At 42.8% G+C, this 21814-nt stretch overlaps 1 protein-coding gene across 1 annotated transcript in view; it reads right to left on the bottom strand.

Moving 5' to 3' along the window:
* Window positions 1-8785, bottom strand: part of PROM1 (prominin 1) — a 56290-nt gene extending 47505 nt beyond the window's left edge. Inside the window, exon 1 of the mRNA XM_065633852.1 lies at window positions 8566-8785. Within this exon, the coding sequence (XP_065489924.1) occupies window positions 8566-8785 (220 nt within the window). The remainder of the gene's footprint in view (window positions 1-8565) is intronic.
* Between the last annotated feature and the right edge of the window lie 13029 nt (window positions 8786-21814).

Genomic DNA, 21814 nt, shown 5'->3' with positions numbered 1-21814 from the left:
CATGCCGGAGCCCTGCTGGCACCAGCTTTTATTAATAATTACCTCAGTGACTGGCATTCTGGCAGCTTCACTGAGATTCCGCAGAATTCCTTCTCCCTGTTTTCCCATTTCTGCAAGGGCCACAATTTTATGCGTATGTTCAATAACTGTGGCACGCATATTGTTTCAAGGTACTACAGAGATCACTACTTCACTCAAAAAAAACCAAAGCAAAAGTAAAGTTAATTAGGCCTCAAGTTTGTATTTGTTCCGTACAGGGGCACCCAGGCATCTTTCAGCTGAATTACACAGCCAAAGCAACACTTAGTAGTAGTAGTAGTAAGAATTTTCACTTTCACAACTGTAATCACTGTTGAAAGCTCACAAAACCAAAACAATTTGGTATAACTCAGAGAAAAGAGATTTTGACTATGTTACAATGCAATATAGGTAATAATTTAATCACAGAACTGTTTTTAGATGAGAATAAATGTATCTGAATGTTGCAAAAAAAGTGTCAAAGCAGGTTCGTGGGTTGTTTTTTTGTTGTTTTTTGTTTGTTTGTTTTCTTTACACTAAGATATATACTGATAGATTAGTCAGCTTAAACTACAATAGCCGATGTTCACGGCAACTGGTTTCCCTTCTAACAGGATGATAATTCACTTGTGGAAAAGGAAGTAGCACACTCAAAAGCTTTAATTTCAATGTGGAAAGATTTAATACTGTTAAAAGGATGCCAGAAACAACAAAAGTTAATACTTGTACATTTATTTTGCTCCAGCAACTGTGCATATTCACTGAAGAAAAAAAAAAAGCATCATTTTCGTTAAGATCTAAAAGTTACACAAAGCATCATGAGAAGCAAAAAAAAAAAAGAGAGTGAGAAAAAGCAGAGTAAAAAGCTCAGATTCTCATAAAGTTAAATGTATTAAACGCTGAACATGAGGACTGCAGAAAGATTTGTTACAAAGATCTATCAAATTCTTGTTACTTTGGTTGACATCATTCAAGAAGAAGCTATCATTGAACAAGACCTAGGAGCCTGTTGCTCTGTAAATGACAACCTAAGCAAATTGTCAGACAAAAAATGAGAGGGCTTGGCTAATGTTATCTAATTATGATGGTCTATAACAAAGACAAGAGTCAAATGACTGTTTTTCCTATAAGAGGCAGTATCTGTATAGTATCGCACATGATTAACATAAAATGCTTCATTACAGCGAAGAAGATGAAGGAATTGAGAGGTCCCTTAGAGGCTTGTGAAAACATCATTCCAGCAAGGTCAGTAACATATCCCCTCTCCCCATCAGTTCCATGAACTACCAGTTAAAAAAAGACAATGAGGTTCAACATTATGTGGATAGATAAGCTTGTAAAAATTAAATGGAGAGGGAGGATGGACAGCAGAGTAGTTGCCATTGTTAAATCAGAAAAAATCATGGAGCCTCAGCACAGCGGCCCGAAAACCCGTAAGGTGTCTGCACTCAGAGATAAATTGCAAAGAGGTTCACAAACAATACATTACCAGAGAATGTGGCTGACCTAAAACCTATTCCATCCCATTTTTCACTATACAAGATGCTGCAGGTATGTTCTGCAAGTCTTCAAGAAGCTTTCATGCTTTTAGTAGTTTCCATTTCCTGACTAGTTTTGTTTACAGAGGTAGGGACACAAAGAACTGTCTTCCTCACCTGGTGTGCTCTGACTGTGATTGTGCACTGGCATTTGAAAGGCAAAACTCAGGCTTTGACCAAACTGATGCTCAAGTTGCTTATCTTTGCTATGAGATACTAAATGAGATGGCCAATCTCTTAGATAAGTTAAGAAAAATGAATGCACACAGAGCTTAATTCAGTGTTTTACTGTAATTGCTAGTACACAGACACCACACTACATTCAACATATCTGATATTATCACCCCACCCCCAATACACACACCACACAGTAGTACTAATTATCTAGTTGCACATGTTTTTAGAACATGGTACCTTTGCTTTTTTCTTTAAAGATATACGAACTCTATCAATGAAGCTTCTTTACCTAAAACGATAAACAAACAACCAGGCCCCCTTCTGTCACAAAACCATCCTGTACCTCCCACCCTTCCCTGCCTTGTAGTTGGCACCCCTGGATTTGGCTGTGCCCAGAACTCATCCCCTGCACACCAAGGCAGGAAATGCTGCCGATCAACTCTGGTTGTAACTTGTGTCTCCCATTAACACACACAAAGAGAATGGGGTCGAGGCAGTTTCAAGCATTGGCTTGACATTGCCCAGCTCAGTACCTCACCCAGAAAATGCCCAAAATGTCCAACCCACTTGCCAAGAAGCATTCCAAACAGACAGAAAGGACACAGCTGTCTAAATTGGAAGTGGTGGAAGGCAGTTTGGGAAACATGAGCAGGGTCTCAATAGCACCCAGCTGTAGGCCCACGTTCCGTACTGTTGTAAGCTGGCCTCCAAGAGGCAGCACTGCCCGAGGTGCTCCAGCCCACTGCACAGCTGTCTGTGGCGATGCTGCTTTGGAACACCCCCACCCCACAGGAAGGAACCCAACTCCCTCAAACTCTGTTTGAGGTTAATTTTCATTGATTTCTCCCTTCTGTTTCTGACAGTGTTGAAATTGTGAAGCTGGATTGTCATTTGCCAGTTGCTGTCAAGGCATCTTTTTTTCTCTTAGGCATAGCTGGCAGGCAGTATTAAACCAGATCAGGGCAAGCACTGAGGATATTGTAAGGAACAGATTCCAGATGTAGGGATAGTGCAAGATTTTCAGATGATCAGCTCTGCTACACTGATTAAAAAATTACTTCAATTTTTTCCACATAATACCTGTCTGCAAAAGAGATTCCTTGTTTACATAAGCCAGAAGTGGGCAAGAATACATCAGAGAAGTGTTAAAGTCTGCAACTGTAGTTTTCTGTGGTAGCCTCTAGTAGATAATCTCTATAAGGCTGCCCTCCCTAAAATCTCTGCCTCCTGCCTGTCCACAAAAAATCCTTTTGACAAGCAATTTGTTTGATAATCTACAGTTTGGAAGAGTTCAGAGAAAAATGAATTACTCTTCTGATGCCTAAGAAAATAAAAAAACAGGCCTTAAATCTGCTTCATAAATGTTCAGTGTTCCTTGTTTACATGGGTATTTCATCAAGTAGAGCATTTCTTGAATTCCCAGCATGAAATGAGCAACAATTTTTTTTTAAACTCTATTTCCTTAAATGTATATAAGTGGGCAGAGAACAGAAGAGGCTGATTTATCTTGTGTCTTCCTACTGCCCCATCTTCCCCAGTATTTCCAACATTAGAAACAAGGCATTTCTTTCAATGTCTACACCATATTACCAAATAAAGGAGCACTATAAGTCCCTCTCCTTATCCCAATTCTACCCAGATGACACCACCACTGCTTGCCGTATCAAACCTGTCACCAACACCTGCATCTTTTTGTTATACACACTTCAGATGCTACTCTAAATTCACATCACAGCTTTAGCCACAGTGCTGGAAAAAACAAAAACAAACAGTTACAGGGATGTGGTGAAGGCACTGACTCTACAGTTTACTGAAATTGTAATTTCACAATACAGCTCAGCCAATCTAACAGCTAACTCACTGAAGCGCAGGTCTTGCTCTTCCTCCCATCTTCTCAATTCCTGTACCAGCAATTGCTGATGTACTCCCAACCCAGCTCCAGGATGTAAGCTTTCAGAAAACCAACCCACACGCACAGAAGTGTAGCTGTCAAACACTAGCTCAATAAAGCAGTCTATCCCAGCAGTGCAGTTTCACACCCAGACTAAAACTGAGACTTCACACAATTCGAAAAAAGGATATTGCCATTTATGTTTTTATAAAAGGTCATAATTGCTTTGGGTACTTGAGCAGTATCTTATGTTGCTGAACTGCAGCATCTGCACGTAAGTCAGAATTCGAGTCAGAGCCAGAGCACGGTCCTTTCACCACATGCTGATGTGGACATGCCCAACGTTCCTGGGAAAGTCTCAAGTTTAAAAACAAAAGAGCATTACCATGCATTAGCTCCAGTGCTGCAATATCCACAACGTGGTTTTGTTTGGTTGGTTGGTTTCTTTTGTTTTTGTAGGGGAGCTGTGGAAGATTTATTATTAACAGGAAGCAAAACTAAAGTAGAAATGGGCAACCAAAAACTAAATAGTTACTAAAGGCAAAGCAGTCAGATTTTTAGAAAAAAATTGACTTACTGAATTTTTAACTGAGGGGGTGATAAAGTGTTTTGATTATTTGCTTTAGAACCTCACATCCAACACAGCCAACACTAAAAAAAAAAAAAATATATATATATAATCAATATCCCAGGAGCTCAAACCTACCTACAACAGGGGTTTGCATATGCATTTTCTATTACAGCTATACTAGCTAGAGATATGCTGTTTACTTTCACATCAAGTTATGTGGGCTTTTTGTTTGTTTTTAATGTTCAAAATGTTTTAATTGTTGAATACACTCATGTGAGGTATTAATTGCAGAGACAGGGAACACAAGACTAACTTGCTGACCTCCACAATTTGCAGCTGCTTTACAGGCTGCCCAGGTGCAGAGAAAGGAACAGAAAACAGGGTCAGAGACAGGATTTTGCATTAAAATACTGAAGTTACAATCCTCAGTCTTACACTCAAACTGTTCAACAAGTAAGACTCCACAAACATAAAGAATCAAGGGACATAGTCCAGGTCTGAAAAGTTTTGTTCTTGTTCTCCACAGGCAAATAGTACATTTAACTCTTCATGATAAATTTTGCCCAGGAAGTACCTGCATTCAGCAGCTGATTTTAATATTAAAGTTTTATTCCTGCTTCAGCAGAAACAAGATGATCCAGAATAAAAAGCAGAAGCTGCAACAAAGCAGTTGTAATTTAACATATGTGGCACAGTTGTCCTGCAATATGTTCAGGTAAAGGAAACAGGCCTGTAAATTTTTGTCTTATTTCACCTAAAAAATAGGAGCAGAAGCTTTATCACCAGCTTATTTCCTTTGTGAACTCTTCACATTTTCATTACAAGACACAAGCTGTGAAGCCAAAGACTTGTGCACATCATGCTGGCAAGTGGAATCTCAGATTAAGGACATCTTACTGCAACTAACAACTGGTTTCCATGGGAACAAAGACAAAGCCATGATAAGATATTCGTAACAGCCAGAGGATACTGACCATGCCCTATCTACACCAAGTTCACATTTGAAGGTCTCCAACACAACAGGTGACAGGCACCATGTCACAATCATGGAACTGACTTTATTAATAAATTAATGCTTTGGTTTATGACAAATTCTAAGTAAGAGAAAAAAATGACAATCTGTTTTGTAAGATGTCCCCTTGGCTGACCAATAGAAAGAACTTGCCATTTTCCCATTATTATCTATTTATTGTAAGTGGTGCTATTTCACAGGAAAGACTAACAATTCTCTATCCTACACAGTCCTCAAAAAAAGGAGCAGTAGCACCATCATGTTCATAGTACAAATGGAGGAACCAGGGCACAGTAAGATTAAAGTGACCTGCTGAGCCTCAGGTAGCAAACTAGTGACCAAACACAGTCTTCCACTGCGGTGTATTATCAACTCAAAGTGGAGGCTGCTTCCCTGCCTAACAGCTTATGATTGGGAATAAATTCACTCCCATTTACACCAGCACTTCACCTAGTGAGGACAAAGTATTTGTCTGGTGGGAGTTGAAAGCAAAATCTATTTACGCTCCCTGAAGCACTGCAATCAGATACCCTACTTCACTTTTTTTAAACTAGTTTCTCGCCATATGCAAATAGCACAGTGCTAGCCTTAAAGATTCAGCAATTTAAAAAAACTTAATGAGTTACAGTTCCTTGCCCTGGTTCTGTTACTGCACTTCACAAAAGCACTATATTTAATCCCATTAATAAGTTACCTGTTAAATCTAAACTTAGATTAAGTTGTATGTCCACAAACCAGATGGCATGAACAAATTTAGAAGCGAGTAAATTACTTGCTTAGATTTAACACAAAAAGAAAACTTACAAAATATTTCTTGACTATTTTTTTTTCTTTAAATGAAGTGATTCCTTTCAACTTTTAAGTAACATTTAAGAACCTTTAAATAAATGATAAGGCTTAGCAGCATGCGAATACTTCAAGAACAACATTTCCTTAGGACTGTGATGAACTTCACATTTTGCTTCGTGTTACTAACTTTCTTCCTAAAAGGCATACTTGGGACCGAAGCAGTATGAATGTTATACTGTAACATATTCAGCTCCATCAGAATACTACTGCAAGCACAAAAATGACTTGCAAATGCAGGAATATATATATGCAATTAGACAATCCTGTCACTTTTTTCCTCCCAGCTAAGAGTACTAACAGTAAATTCGAAAACTACGCAAGTGCTTCCAAGTATTAGGAAAAAAAAAAAAAAAGACAAAGATCAAAGGTCTAAGTGATTGATGCCAATTACTGCACATGAGTCACGCATCTCCTATATGTTATGGTTATATGCAATATACCAGGGCATCAACCTCTGGTTGTCATATACCTCTTCTGAAGCACCAGCCCAACTGGGATGATGAAGTTTTGAGTCAGAAACATCAAAAGGCTTGCTTTCTGTGCCCATTTGTGATTACATTTATTTTCATCTCAGAAGCTGAATTAACTCTATTTCAAATTGGCAGTTAAAACCACAAACATTTCAAATATGTAACTACACCATCAATACACTGAATGTGAAAATAGAACAGCATATGGCAAAAGAGATTATAGGGATTAACCAATTAAATGGTATAACTCAAACCGACATGATCTGTCAAATCTGCAGTGAGGTATGTGGGAACATGGGAGAAGGACTTCAGCTAATGCAAATAATGAAAGAAACTTCTAAAAAGGACTGATTTGGCAAAAAGTATGTGCAAGGAAGGAAGGAGAGGTATGAGGTATTCAAAGCACACAAGCTAAGAACAAGTGATTTACTACTGGTTGTCTCCTTTCTCTTCAATGCTGGATTTCATAAGACCTACTGGTGTACTATAATCTTGATCATAAATTCTATACTAAATCATTATTTACATGCTTAGGACACAGAATATTAAGTTTGACTTAAAAGGTTACAGACCAAATTCCTGTTAATATAAACACACAGTAAACATCTCACTGAAATCAAGTTTCCTCAGACATAACAATAAAAAAATCCAAGCAGGGCTTTAGGTAGAATGAAGGCCTGTTTCTAAAAGTTGAATGCAGACGACAATCAGAACATATCAAGTTTCACAGAAAGGCAAACAGTTCATCTGCATATCTAATGGAAGGAAAGAAGTCACAAAAGTAGAGATATCTCGAAATATTTCCTCCAGAAGGTGACATTACTGTTAGCTTCATGCAATTGCCCTCATTACACCTGGTGTAACACCTGCTCGGAAGACAGATCCTTCAGGGAACAGGCCAGGCTTCTGCTCGCCAGGTTAAGACCTGGGACTTGGGCATTTGTCTAAATAGAATTCATTCATTCAAGTTCATTTGGGCTCATTCTTCTACAGCTACAGAAGAAATGTCAAGAATATAATCAAATATCATACCAGTACACAAGCAAAGAACTTATTTAAAACTTTAAATTACTAAAAGTTTTAATATATAAATGGAAAGATGTACTATAAAAAAACATAAATAGCTTTTATACACACAGTTACAGCTAAACCACCAGAAGGAACCAATAATAAACCAAAGCCATTCTTATATTTTATTAAAGTTTCACTTCAATATAATTTTAAATGCCAATCTTATACAAACACATTAGCATTTTCTTTTAAGAACTAAATGAAACAAAAAGCATGTTGGAAAGTTAAGTTGATACAGCTACCACATCCACAAACACACAGAATTCCCAAAACCACCTTTTAATCCATGCAACCTCAATGACCACACACTTCTGATATCTTAACTTTTCCTTTAGAAGAAGGAACAACTTAGTAGGAAAGGCATAGAAACAAAACAAAAACCTCAATAAAACAAAAGCAGTTTCAAGTCTTAACTTCAGCTTACAAAGGAACAAGTTACATGTGGCTGTGTAATGGAACTGCCCTTATATAAAAGTTGACTGGATGTGCAAATGCGGAAACAAATGAAATTTTTCAAATTGCTAAATTTCCATTTTCCAGGCTAGATCTCACAATATTATAACCACCTGTCTATCATAATATGCAAATCTCAGTGAGATGTCTCTGATGGATTTAATATTAAATACAAAGCAGTTTATGCTTTACTCCTATGTCGTGCTTCTAAGCACACATAAGAAAAAGTTTCAGTTCAGAAAAAAAAAGCCTGAAATGCATCAATGACAGCTTTGATATTTGTAAGCAAAGTTCTGTGAACATCATCAACATCTCATTTTCATTATCAATCTCCCCTCAACTACGCTAGCAGAAAAATGTTATTTTATATGGAACTACATGCATTTCCAGGTCATAACATGTGCTACTAACAAGGGCCTTCATATCATTTACTTCCAGATTATGGTCTTCATATCTACAACAGGATGAATACATGAATAACAGAACTTCATTAAAAAAGTAGTTTATCTGCTTACCTTGAGGAAAAGAATTTGGCTGCACTAAGTACAGGAACGCATGTACTATTTTAAACAAAATTCCTATTGGCCCAGGTTCATGGTATGCACCTGTATCATACGTCTTGGATGGTACAAATCCAAAATCCAAAGTCCCAGGAGGTGGTTTGTATATAGGCTGTACCTCTGAAATAGTACTTCCACAAAACAGCAGCAGCAGCAAACAGAGTTCCACAGCCATAGCTAGCAGTATTCATAAAATTGGAGGTAGAGATATTTGTCCCACCAAGTCTAGAAATCTTCAATACATTCACTTGGGGCTTCGCTCTCCAGCCAGGAGAACACTGGTGCAGCCTCACGCCTCTGATTCCTTAATGGATTCTTGCTCCGGAGTGGTACAGAAGCCTCTCGTGGAAGTGACTCAGTGCACCATCTCTGGCAAAAACAAGGAAGAGTTTGTTAATGCCTGTGCAAGCAAACAGGAGAGTCTAAGATAACTTGCAATCTTCTGCGAAAATTGAACATATCAATAGTTGTAAAAGCAAGCCAGATAGGATAGAAATAAAAAAAAAAAAAAGAGGTTTGTGAATAATATGGTCTACTATATACGCTGTACTTGAAAGAGGGGGGAAGAACAATTATGCATAGTTCCAGGTCAGTGAGTTTTTAAAAACAAACAAAGCAGAGCATTGGGACAGCTCCAAGGGAAACAAAACTAAAGGAACAATGTATGAATTGCATTTCTGACTAGGTACAATACATCAAGTCACAACAGTCACACAATGCCTCTAATCAGCCACCTGAAGTTACCATAGTTGATGGCAATTATTGTAAGTCATATCCCGTAGCTTCTTTCATCTCAATGCTTCAGTAAAACCTTCCAGTTTTAATCCACAAGCTTCTGGTTGACAGGACTCTGCTTTCCTTCCCTGTGCATGACCTAGCAGATGGCACCCTTCTGACACCTGTTCCACAGCTAAGGCCACAGATTCCACCTCAAGGAAGATCTATGGTCTGCTATTCTCCACCGTCTGCCAAGACTGAGGAAATTATTAATCACTGAAAAGTTAACAAAAACAAAATAAACAAAACTTCACCCTCCTGACAGGGGACAGTGGTTGTCAGTAATTACTTTCTATTAACTCTAACTATCTCAAGGCTCTCCTTAGGAACTAGAGAAGTCAACTCAATGAGTTTTGTTCATAGCCTGCTCAGGCTGAGTGGCATTAAGATGACTTTGGATGCTTACACATTTAAGAACATTCAGAATCTACAAAATCACAGCGGTTTAATCAACCGCCATTTAAGAAGTGTAAACAGAACCGGCCCCAGGTTTCCAACATAACAAGTTACCACTTCTTCATCTACCTGGGACTAGGTATGACTTCAGCACAGGCCACAGTAGCCACCAAGGAAAAAGAGCAAAAAACCAAGCAAAAGGCAACAGAAAAACTGCTGCCCCTGCCTGACTTTGGAAGTCACACACACTTGATGAGTGTGCCAGCCATCACCACCCTGACTTTCCCACCCATCAGACTGGCTTATCTTTGAAATGTCTTTGGTGACCCACCAGAGTGCCACTGGTGGAGATGCCTGAGAACGCGCTGCTCATGACAAGCTGCCCACTTCAAACTGGGGAGCACCCAGCACGAACTGCCTTTGCTTCACATAGTTCTGCCTCTGTTGCCTTTTTCAGCAGCATTACCCAATATAAGTGTTTTTGATCTCCACTTCGGTGTTCAGACCATTTATTTGCAAGAATGACAGGAAAATAACGCAAGCACCTCACGACCTCGGTCAGCCCAGTGCTACACCCCCAGTGCTACACCAACACCCTGACTTCCAGGCTGCTTCCAGGTCAAAGAGATGCTAAAGACAAAAGACTTAAAATCGGTAGTAAGGCAAGACTGAAGTCTCTCCCATTCTTTACAGTGTCTGTAAAATACAGGCTGCTTTTATGAAAACCAGTATTGACTTGCAAGAAACCATGCTGCATGCTTGTTTAGTAGTTTGTGCTGCATTCAAAGGATACATCAAGAAAAACATGGAACAAAGGAATACAAGAGCAGATCAAAGCACTATAGACAGTTTTGTTTCCCTGAAGTCTAATCAAGTTAAGAAGAAAAACTCAAATCTATCTTTGCCCCTCATGGCTATTGAAAATTAAGAAGAATGAACAGTAATAATGGTATGAATAGCAGAATTATCCAAGCCTTATTCAAAAAGGCAATGTTAGCAACCACTCTGAAATATGATGCGCAACACAGGAACACAAGAATTTAGAACACATCAAACCGTGAGTATTTTCCTATGTGGAAAAGAATGTCTTGTTAAAGAATAATGAAAGAAAAAAAAAAAAGTCCAGCTCCAAAATATTATTTTTCCTCCTTTATTTTTTTCTTGAGACTAGCTAGTTTTCTTCAGCCTAAAATATATTTTCCAGTGGAATTTTCTTTTAAGCACCTATTACTCTACTGCTGAGTGTAGAAACAGTCAGAAACTGAAGACTGCTTAAGCTGCAGTTTATCATCAAATCTACAAAAACTCTACAGGGCAAACATCACAAGACCACAACTAAGAGGAAAAAAATAATTGCATTAACGACAGAACACTGAAGATGGTGCAAGTTTGATACTGTACAGTTCAACTTGGTTTTCTTAAAAAAAAAAGTTTGAAGATTTTTCTAAATATAGTTTAGTTTTCTGGAGATTTATCAAGTACAGCTGCAACACTACAATGAGTCCAGAGAAAAAGCTCATGCATGGTGACAGAGCCTTGATTCCAAGGGTTAAGGAAATAGGTACAAAAGCACACAATACAGGGAAATGTTAAGTGTGTTTGTGAAAGATGAAACTGAGAGGAAGATGGCATCCCTAACTGGTGTCTTAGGGCTAAGTTAGAAGACAACACGTTTTCTGTAGTGTGTTCTTTTATATTAAAGAGAGGGCAGAAGAAGAGAAAGTACATACAACTTTTAAAAAAAATTTTCCTCAGATTTTAGGTTAAGGACAATCAAAGTGTATCTAATTGTACAAATAGGCAAATAAAGCACCATCAAAATGTTCTCTCAATCTAGGAAAACAATCACTACACCTGCTAGAACAGTGCAGTCATGTACTAACCAAGACAGAAAGTTGGCAGTTTTAAGACAAGGACACTATTGAAATTGCAAGGACACTACCTATACTGCAGATACAAACATTATCCTGCTCCGTGTAGGCACAAAACCAGCTTTTATAAAGCTCAGAATTTTTTCAGCAAAGCAGGTGGGTTTCCTGCAAATCAAAGAACCTGCAGAATTCTGACCACACTCTCTTCCCCTCCCTTTGCTGGCAAACATATAACGATAAACGTGGTATATATGATCTTACTGGGCAATTCCTCTATGCTGACACCAAATCTTCTCTATACTACATAAAACAGTAATATATTTTCAAGGTTACATTAATTAAACTAATAAACCTATAACTCAGGATACCTGAGCATTCAATATGCATTAAACCTTCCTAAAAATAACTCAGACACAAAAAGCTCCCAGTAGTTATCCTTATCTTGACGTCTAAAATAAACTTAGCTGGGAGCATGTCCAGCAGTTAAGTATGCTAGACAAACAGCATTTAAAAAAAAAACCAAAAAATCCATGAAATTTGCAATTTTGAGAACTGCAAGAGTGACATACACAAGAGTGACACATATAAAGTGAATTACATAGCAGTTTATGGTGCTCTTCACTGCAGCATGTGGCCATCTCATTTCCTCAGAACCAGCGTGGTATCGCTGCAGTCAGTGAGCTACAGTACCTGGCTGTACAACTCTCCCCAAGTTCAAGTAAACAATCATTGAAAAGAAGCTGAGTGAACCTTTGAAGTGCTTACATTAATTATCAAATAATAGATCCATTTCATTACTATGTTTCCATTAAAAAATAAATAAAACAAACCACAAACCCTGTTAAGTACTTAATAAGATACATAATAATGAAAGCATTTAATTTATTTTCTGTGTGGTTTCATCTTTACGAGACTGGAGCATTTGCTTTTTATTCTGGAGCTATCACTAATCTACACATACAAGTCACTAAACATAATTCCTGGGGTTTTAACCACTATCTGTGGAGAACACCATCACCCTTTTACCAAGTATGTTGCAGTATTATCATATCTCTGATATATCTTACTTATACAGAGTAGTGTAATATTCTCCAAAACCAATAAAGCTTTAGCAACTCCAATGTAAGTTTAAGAAGGAGAGAAGAAACAAAGAGATGCCGAAGTTCTGCAACTGCTTCCACGATACATCAACTCTAAGTAGCAGAGCTCAGGAACAGCATGATGTCCAGCTCTTTGTTTCAACAGGACTGGCCTCCTTCTGTTCAACACTGCAATCCATGCAAATGCGATGCTGCAGTGCAGTGATACAACGATGATTAACCCTGTGAACTGAAATTCAATCAACCAGAGGCTAGACTGCTAAAACTCAGTGTGGGAGCCTGGGCGCAGTGAACCAGGATGGGATGGTGGAAGATGCAGTTGTCCATAGGAAGCCCACACAAAGAATCTGGCTACATTTGTTACAATTTTTAATCAGTCATTTGAAAATTCAAGTCCATAACCCTGTTCAGTGAGGTTGCTCCAATGAGAGCAAACCACCAATACAGTGAAATGAACTAAACCAGCCACAAAACAGATAGTTACAGGTAGACTACAACTCCTAGGTACATGCAAAAAACCCTCAAACTACAAACAACATCTTCCCATTCACGAGACACAATACAGCAAGCCAAGTTCAGTGCTGGGAAGTTAAAAAGGCACAGTTGTCTGTTACAAAACTGTCCTAAGCCTACCAACAATTGTAACCTGTTGCCATAGATGGAGCGGGAAGCACATAAACCTAGTAAGCACTAGGGACTGCAGAATGGAGTCTGGCAGCACTGACAAAAAACAAATAGAAATCTTCCACACAGTGTAGCCTCAGGATGCATCTGACGTGCTTGCTACATGCTCAAAACAAGTAAGTGCTCAGCTCTGAATAACTGGACATTCAGAACGCAGGTTGCCTTTGAGCAGCTACTTAATAATTTGAAAATAAATAAATAAGCAACAGCAAAAAACCCCGTGCTGTTTTATAAGTCATAGCAGTTTGCAAACAATAAGAGACCTGTAAAAATTCCACATATCTTCCCTAGAAGATCAGCAAGTCTGATTTTCAGCTGTCTGTTTAAATGTTTAGAGTATACTTTCACTAACTGAACAAAAATATATATATATATATGAAACTTGATTTTAAGTGGTGCATTTACCCTAGCATTCACAGACAATTTTCCTTGTGAGCACATCTTCCAGCATCACATAGAAAATTTTAACACACAGTAAAGCCAGCCCATAAACAGGCAGGGTTTTTGACAAATGTGAACTGATGAGTGCTGTGTACTTGTCCCAATACCAAGGTACTGGGACGACAGACGCCACATAATCCCACTGGCAGCTGAGACCAAGTCTTTCCCACGTCGTCTTTCCAATCACTAGAACTGAAGAAATCTCTTCCTCTAGCACGCTGCCAACTGCATCGCAGCACGGGCGCTCTGTCTCTGCCGGAATACCGACCGATCCGGTAGTTCCCTCAGCCGCTGCCCTGCCCGTGAGTGTGGAGGCGCACACACACACCGCCCGTGTTCACCGCCGCCACCGCCCCTTCTGCCCCGCTCTCGGAGCGGGTCCCCGGCTCACGGCGGAGCTCACCCCTGCCGAGAAAAAGCCTTGAGCACCCGGGGCGGGCTGGCGCGATGTGTGCAGGTACACGCTGAGCAGCAAGCCATCAGCCGCACCGCCTCGGTTAACTCCTCGGAGGCGGCGTTCGCCGCAGCGCGCTGCCGAGCCGAGCGGGGACCCCGCGGGAGCGGACGGGCCCCTCTCCCCGCTGCGGTTCCACCGCAGAGCAGGAGCACGGTTCGCCTCCCCGCCTCCTCCGCCCCTGAGGAGCCCATTGCTGTGTCCCCTTCCCCTTCCGCCACCTCGGCGCCGCTCAGGCCCTACCGCCCGCTTCCCCCCTCCTCGCCCCAGGCAGGTGCCCTCAGCGAGCACCCTCCTCCCCGCGGAGCGGCCCCCCCTCTCCCCGGAGATGTGCGGGGCTCTCCCCGCTCCCGCCACTCATCTCTCTTCAGCGGCCAGACACTCACAGCCGGCCCCAACCCCTCCTCAGCTGCTCCCCCCCGACCCCTCCTCGGCCGTCCCCGCCACACACACCCTCCGGGGAGAAAACCCGCTTCGCTCGCAGCGGCCGCGCCCGCCGCCCCGCTCTCCTCAGCGGGCAGACCCGCCCTTGCTCCCCGCGGGCCGGCACACACCGCCCCGCCGTGCCGCAGCCCCTTCCCCCCGGCCAAACCCGTCTCTTCCGCAGAGCCCCTGCCCGCAAGCCCGCTCCCCCGGCTCCCCTCAGCACAGACCCGCCCGGCGCCCGCTCCTCTGCTCCCGCCTGACCCCGCGTTCCCGGGGCCGGGACTCCCCCCTCAGCGCCCCCATGCCGCCACAGGTCGCGCTCCCAGCCCCAACCGAGCCCCCCCGGGATCCCCACCGACCACCCCTCCCGGCGGACAGCCCCGCTCCCTCGGGCAGTCTCCCCCCTCGACGGCCACCCTTCCCCACCCCCGGCTTCCCACAGCGGCCCCCGCCCGCCGACACCTCTCCTCCCGCGGGGAAGGGGCCCTCCTCTCCCCCGGCCGCGTTCTCCCGCCAGGACCTTCTACCGCCCGCAGCGGGAGCAGCCGGGAAAGGCGGAGGAGCCCCACCCCCACCTGCTGCCCCGCCCGGCCCCGCCGCGGTGCCCCGGGACCCCTCCTCACGTATCCCCCGCCCGGCAGCACTCACCGGCCCCGGGGGGAGAGCGAGACGGAGGCGGCGCGGCACTGCACGGCGCTGCCCGCTCCGCCTGCCGCCTCAGAGCGCCGCGGCGGCGGGGCTGGTGCCGCCCGCGCATGGATTATGGAGGGCGGGCTCTGCCCCGGGCCGGGGCCGCGGGACCACCCCGGCAGGCTGGGGTTGGAGGGGGGGAGGAGGAGAAGGAGGAGCGTGAGGGGTTTAACCCCGGAGAGACCCGCCGGGCCAGCGGGAGCTGGGGAGGGGGGGAAAGGCTTCGTGCTGTGGCTATTTAAACGCGGCCGAGCGGGTAAGGCTGAGTGTGCACCGTGCGGGCAGGCGGGGGCCGGCACGCAGCGACCTGTTGCGGGCCGGTCCCGGTCCCGGTCCCGGTCCCGGCCCCGGCCCCGGCCCCGGCCGGGAAGCTGCGCCGGGCGGCCCCCGCCGAGGAACATCCTTCCTTTCGCCCCCGAGTGTGGCCGTGCCGTCTTTCGGCGATTTCTCCTAAGGCTTGGTTTGAGTTCATGCGGGTTTGCTTTTGCCATCAAGGTGACTTACCCCATTAGCTTCTAGAAAAACATCTCGCTTTGCCCTTCCTAAGCGATGTCCTTATTTCCTGATGGGGTGATAATTTCTTTTAGTGCTGGTATCTGTTGTACTAAGTGGGTTTTGTTTCTGAGGACCAGTGATTTATTGCTAAAATGAGAAGCACTTTTCCTACAGGTTGCAATACAGTAACATACACTTTCAAAGGCTGCTCACTGCACTTTCCTCCTTTTGCCCTTCATGATTTTTATTTGCAGCTTTGGTATCTTCATATGGTTCCCCCATTGCAATATTAAAACATAAACATGATTCTTACCTCTCTTACTAGACCCTCCATAATTCAGCATCACAGATTAAGGCAAAGCAAAAATTTGTTCTGGAGATCCAAGGTCATGCTGGTTCTTTGGAAGTCCTTAAAACACTGATGCAGAAGATGGGTTGGTCTCCCTTTTGGCAGGCAGAAAGAAATCAAGGCTACAGCTACGGCAGCAGTCTGCATTGCTAGTGCATGTTTGGCCAAACATCGAACGGTTCTCCCACAAATGGTATTTGGTGTTGCTGACCTCTACCTGTATTTCGGCTCAGGGCATTTTCCAGCAGTGCACATCAAAGAACAAGTTGCCACATTGGCTGCACACGGAAAGAACAATTATTCCGACCACAGCTAATCCTGGTCCTGTTCAGCAGGAAGGTATGTAGTGATACAACCCAGTATGGAGCAGCACAGAGCTCGAAGGAAGGCTCCTTCCCTAGTGCTTGTTACAGTTCACATGTGCACCCTAAGCCATGTGCCAAAGAGGTGCAGTGCTGTAGTCTTGGGGAAAACACACAACATCTTGACAAAAGGACAAATGTGTTTAATTAGCCAGCTAGCCCTCAAATCCAGAAGTACAGCTCCTGTCTTAAGCATTGGATGAAAATTGTTCTAAATACAAGGGAATATTCCTTCCAAATAATGGGCTGTGAGTGCCCAATGCTACTAATGAGGTGATCTGGTGGATTCGATTCCCTTACTTCCATACAGGGTTAAAACAGGCCAAATTTCACTGGCCTCGTTGACTGATTCTAAACTGCAGAGTGAAGACATATATCTACAGTGATAAATAACTGCAAGGGGGAAATAGTCTGTAGGAACTTCAAGATAATGTAGAATTGTGGAAGAGAATAGCATGGAATGAAGTTTCAGGACATCTTGCCTTGCCGAAGCCAAAGACATGAACATTTTCATTTGGATTACTAATTTATAAAAGTAAGAGGTTTACTACCATTTATGGCAGGCTACCGCAGGACTTATAGCTGAGAAATGTTTGTAGTTTGCATAAACAAGGACGTGCAACTAGAGTTGCAGGAAAAAGATAGTAGCTTTCAGAGAAGAACTAAAACTAAATCAAGACCAACATTATTAATGGGGGCGTTTCTTCAGTAGACTAAGCCAACACCTGTTTTCTCATTAGTATTATCCGTGTGTAACAGCTTTCCTGCTTTTTATGGATGATGCTACAGATATAAGAAAGCTTTCCAGTCACATCTGGGTTTCTTTGTACTATTGGCATCCAGACTGATACAAGCAGTTTGCCTAAGGTCTTCGGAAGTGACTGAGTTAAGATAATTTATATCGTGCTAAGTACTGAAAACGTGTTCTCTGAGTAGTACCTAGTTAAAATGTCAGAGCTTGTCACTGTGAGATGGTAAACGGAAGCATGACCTCTTCAGCTGCCTCCCATTGCATTACTGGCAATGCCAAGTATATGTCTAAGCTGAAACTGCTCTGAGCAGCTGTTGACCTTTCCTTGATGTTTCTTCTCCGCTAACTACATGTCAGGTAGAGGTGGACAACTTTAAACTGGGAAACACTGCACCAGTTTGCAGCCCTTTCCTTCAGTCTCGATCTCCCTGCCATCCCAATCACAGCTGTGTCCAGGCTTGCTTAGCTGCACACTTACCTGCGAGATTGACGTTTGGCTGTGGGCACTGCAAATGATGTGCTGGTGGGTGGTTTGCATGCACGGTGTAACACAGTCACGTTAGAGAAGCAGAACGTGTGAAAATGGAGTGCAGTTTTAGCAGGCTCTGAGAGCATAAAAAAAACCTTGTCCTCCAGGGCCTGTACCATCTTTTATCTGTGGTTCTTTGTGCCTTAGGGCGATTGGGCTAAAATAAATCAAGATGCCTTCTAGCTTTATTCTTTGTGGCCAAAACTTTTAAATTATCTTGGCACTCAGAGCTGCAGTCAGGTTCCTGAGACAGCTAAACCCCTAATTGCTCACATAAATGAGGAAGCAGTCTTACAAACCACAGCGCAGTAGGTGCTAAGGCCTTTGAAAACCTGTTTTATAAGTATCCAAAGTAGGAACAGCTGGATGAAAAAACCTGGCCTGTACTCTATGGTGAGTATTTGGAAATCTGGCTGCATATCCATCATCTCTGTTATCTCAGAGGAAAATCCTCAGATAACAGGAAGATACATGAGATTTAGAGCTTAACTATAATGGTTGTATCATGTAATTGATTTTTAAGTAGAGCTTGTGATTAAAGGTCTATTAGATAAATAGCCTTTTTCATTAGTTGGAGTTAAACTAGGCATAGTCTTGCCGGAAGAGATCTAAAATCATAACTCTAACCTTTCCACCTCCCAGAAAGAAAAATGTCAAGGTAGAAAACCTCTTATATTGCATTGAGTCTTCCTCTGGCTGTTCCCTGAGCATGCGTTCAGGAAGAGAAGGGTACATAAAAGTGGTGGAGAGGAGCAGCGTGCCTTCCCTGCACCAGGGCTATGGAGAAAAGCAATTTACACCTTTTGCCAAGAACAAGGCTGAGACTGCATTATGCCAACACCCCAAAATCCAACCAGTCTACTTAACCCTCTTATCACCTCTACTCTTTAGCCTACCACCTCCCCACTTTGCCCAGCTTTCTGTGGGTTATAACCTCCCAGTCCTTCCCTGCCCTCTGCCACCGTGCACCTGCCTAGCTCTGCCCTCCCTCGTGCCACCCAATGCCATACTTCCCTTTGGTCTGGATGAGAACTTTGGATTCTGCCAGCCCCCCCAGTTAGCTAATGCTGCCCAGAAGCATCCACCAGCTCCCTGCATACCCTGTGCCTTCCTTCTGCTCAGCTCCCTGTTGGCAGTGTTTCTCCTCTCTCTGACATCCACAACTGCATCCCTCATCGTCCTTAATTCTCCTGTGGGATGCGAGGCTTAAGGGATTACGGGCTGTGCGGGTTCACAGCCCCAGCTCTGAGCTGTGATCTCTTCCAGGCTGGAGCCAGACTAGCCCGGGCTCTGGGAGAGCAGGGAACTGGGATTATAGCTGGCAGGAGGAATGTGTTGGTGTATTAGACACAAAACACGTAAAATTTGAAAGAACGATTAGGATCCATAAAAATGGTGGGAAACAGCACAATTACTGTGTTCTATAGCCTGCCACTTATTTGCTTAATTTCTTACTCCTGAGGGAAAATAAAAAAGAGGAAATGGACAATCTTACATTCATTCTCTGACTTAGAAAACAACATGACATTTCATTGTAGACCTTTGATTCATGCCAGTTTAGGATATGATTTCAGGGAGGATTGCCTTCATTTGAATGGAAGATTTATCCTGCTGTATTTCACTTTAGGATGCCTTCAGAGAGTTGATGTTTTGTCAGCTACACATGTCTTGCCATTACACTCTGCTGTGCCCCCTTCTCGCGGCTGTGATAGATCTGCATGACAACTCATCAAAGAACTTAAAAATTATATTCACCTCTTTTCATCTGAGGAAACCACTAGTAGTTGCTATAACAGATTTCACAGCTAAACAAAGATACAAAATGGCAGGGATTACGTGATGCATGTACTTGGAGCTTGTAGCTTCTTTTATGAGCTCTCCCCACTCAATTTTTCCATCATCTCTGTGTTTTATTTCCGCTCACAAGCTTTGATGCTTGGCATCCTGATAAATTACCATGTCAGAAATGCCTGAAATGAAAATGGGAAAGGCATGACTTTTTTTGACATTGGAACAAAAGGAGTATGACTTGGTTCTGATGCTCTTTGATATCAGACTGGGGAATAGTGGCCAACTACCACCCCAGATTTTTGGTTTCAGCTCCAGCACCTTATGCTTCTCTGGTAACATAAAGGGCCTGGACAGCAGCTCCCAGGTTCTCCCTCTGTGGGAACTGTACATAATGAGCCACCTGACAGAGGACGTGATCACATCAGCAAGGGCTTGTCAGTTTGTTAGAAACCAACTTATGGCCTCAAACAAATGCTTTCAAAGGAAGTCCTGAAATCCTCCTGCACAAGTGTATTTTCACCTTGTAGAAAGAAAAATTTTAAATAAGGATGCTCCCGTTTGCCAAACTTGCACACACAGCTTGGTGCCTTTCCTCTCAGAAATGATGGTATGGCCGTGGCGCACATCTGTTCTCTGCTACTGGTGATTTCTTGCTTGTGACCAGTTAATTGCTGACTACCACGACGGCTGTCTCTTGTGATATACTGGTATCTAGTGGAGGCATGGAGGGGCTTCATCCAGGCTACCTCCCACAGGCACAGTCACAAAGTTGAGTCCTGGCTAATGATGTCACCCGTATGTGTCTGATGCAAGTGGCAGCAGCTACACAGGGTGCAGCACCGAGCCTGCTGCCTCGCCTCGGGCTGCAGTCGTGGATGCCTGGAGATTAGGACTGGTAGATTCTGCGTTCTCTCTTGTAGCTTATTTATTTGATTTGGTTTTGGTTTAATCAATGCATTTATTCACCTCTTCTGAGAGCTAAGACCTGAGCAGTCCGAGAGGCTGTGATATACAGTTTAAATGAGCTATTAATCTAGTCAGACTATCTGTATGTCGGTAGGAACAAAACACTACAGAAATAATTAATCAGCCAAACCAAGTACACCCATGAAAGCTAGCACAGAAGCAGAGTCATTGATCTCAGTACTCAGTTGTCAGGAAAAAAGAAGAAAAGATAGTTTTCATCACTGTTTGTGACCCTATGATAAGCAGAAGTCCCTTCAGCACAGGGTAACTCTCCTGTGCTTCCCACAAAATGTGATCCTACCTTAGGAGCTTAGCTGCTGCAGTGACCTTCTTTTGTCTGCTTGCACTGGAGTAAATTCTGTCTGACATGAGTAAAGAAGATTGGAAGAAGGTTATTTTTAATATCAGTATAAAATAATCTGTAGCACAACAAAATACAAGAAAGGAAGGCATCCGTTCATTATGTGTTCAGGGAGAATGACACCACCACCTAGAACATCTCGCAGGAGGCACATAAACAACACGCGTTGCAGGATTAACCTGACAGGCTCCCTTCGCTCTAGTTTCTATTATTAACTTTACACCTAGTGCAAGTCTCCTCAAATGAACTATAGAAGGTATAACAATTTATCTTACACAAACTGTACCTCGGCTGAAAATTTATTACCAGGATAGTAAGAGGCCTGGGTTTTATATGCCCTTCACAGAGATGTGCTGACTATCTGATCCCTAAGTTTCTTACAGAGTGGCTAGAGAACAATTATTATTGTTACCTTGTCCATGCTTCTGGTCTAGGTGGTGAACTTTTCCCTCCCTCTCCTAATGTTAAACTGCACATTTTAAAAAAGCATACCATTTCTGTCCCTCCCCATCCCAAGCCTCCACTTTCCACTGAATAGCTGGGATGGCAGCCTACTATCCACAAGCTGTTATCATGCAAAACAGAAGTGCATCTTCTCACATTTGCCATCTCACAGCTCCAGCTCCCTCCTTGGTCTTCTCAGGTTTGGCACCAAAATGTTCATTACATCTGAGCAGAAGACTGTAGCCCTGATGGTAACATACTCCAAGCAAAATGCCATTTTTACCTTCGTAATATAATGGATTTTTTTTTTTTTTTTT

This window comes from Caloenas nicobarica, chromosome 4 (genome assembly GCF_036013445.1).
Source record: "Caloenas nicobarica isolate bCalNic1 chromosome 4, bCalNic1.hap1, whole genome shotgun sequence".
Classification (NCBI taxonomy): Eukaryota; Metazoa; Chordata; class Aves; order Columbiformes; family Columbidae; genus Caloenas; species Caloenas nicobarica.
The sequence above is the reverse complement of the archived record's forward strand: the minus strand, read 5'-3'. Positions and strand labels throughout refer to the sequence as shown.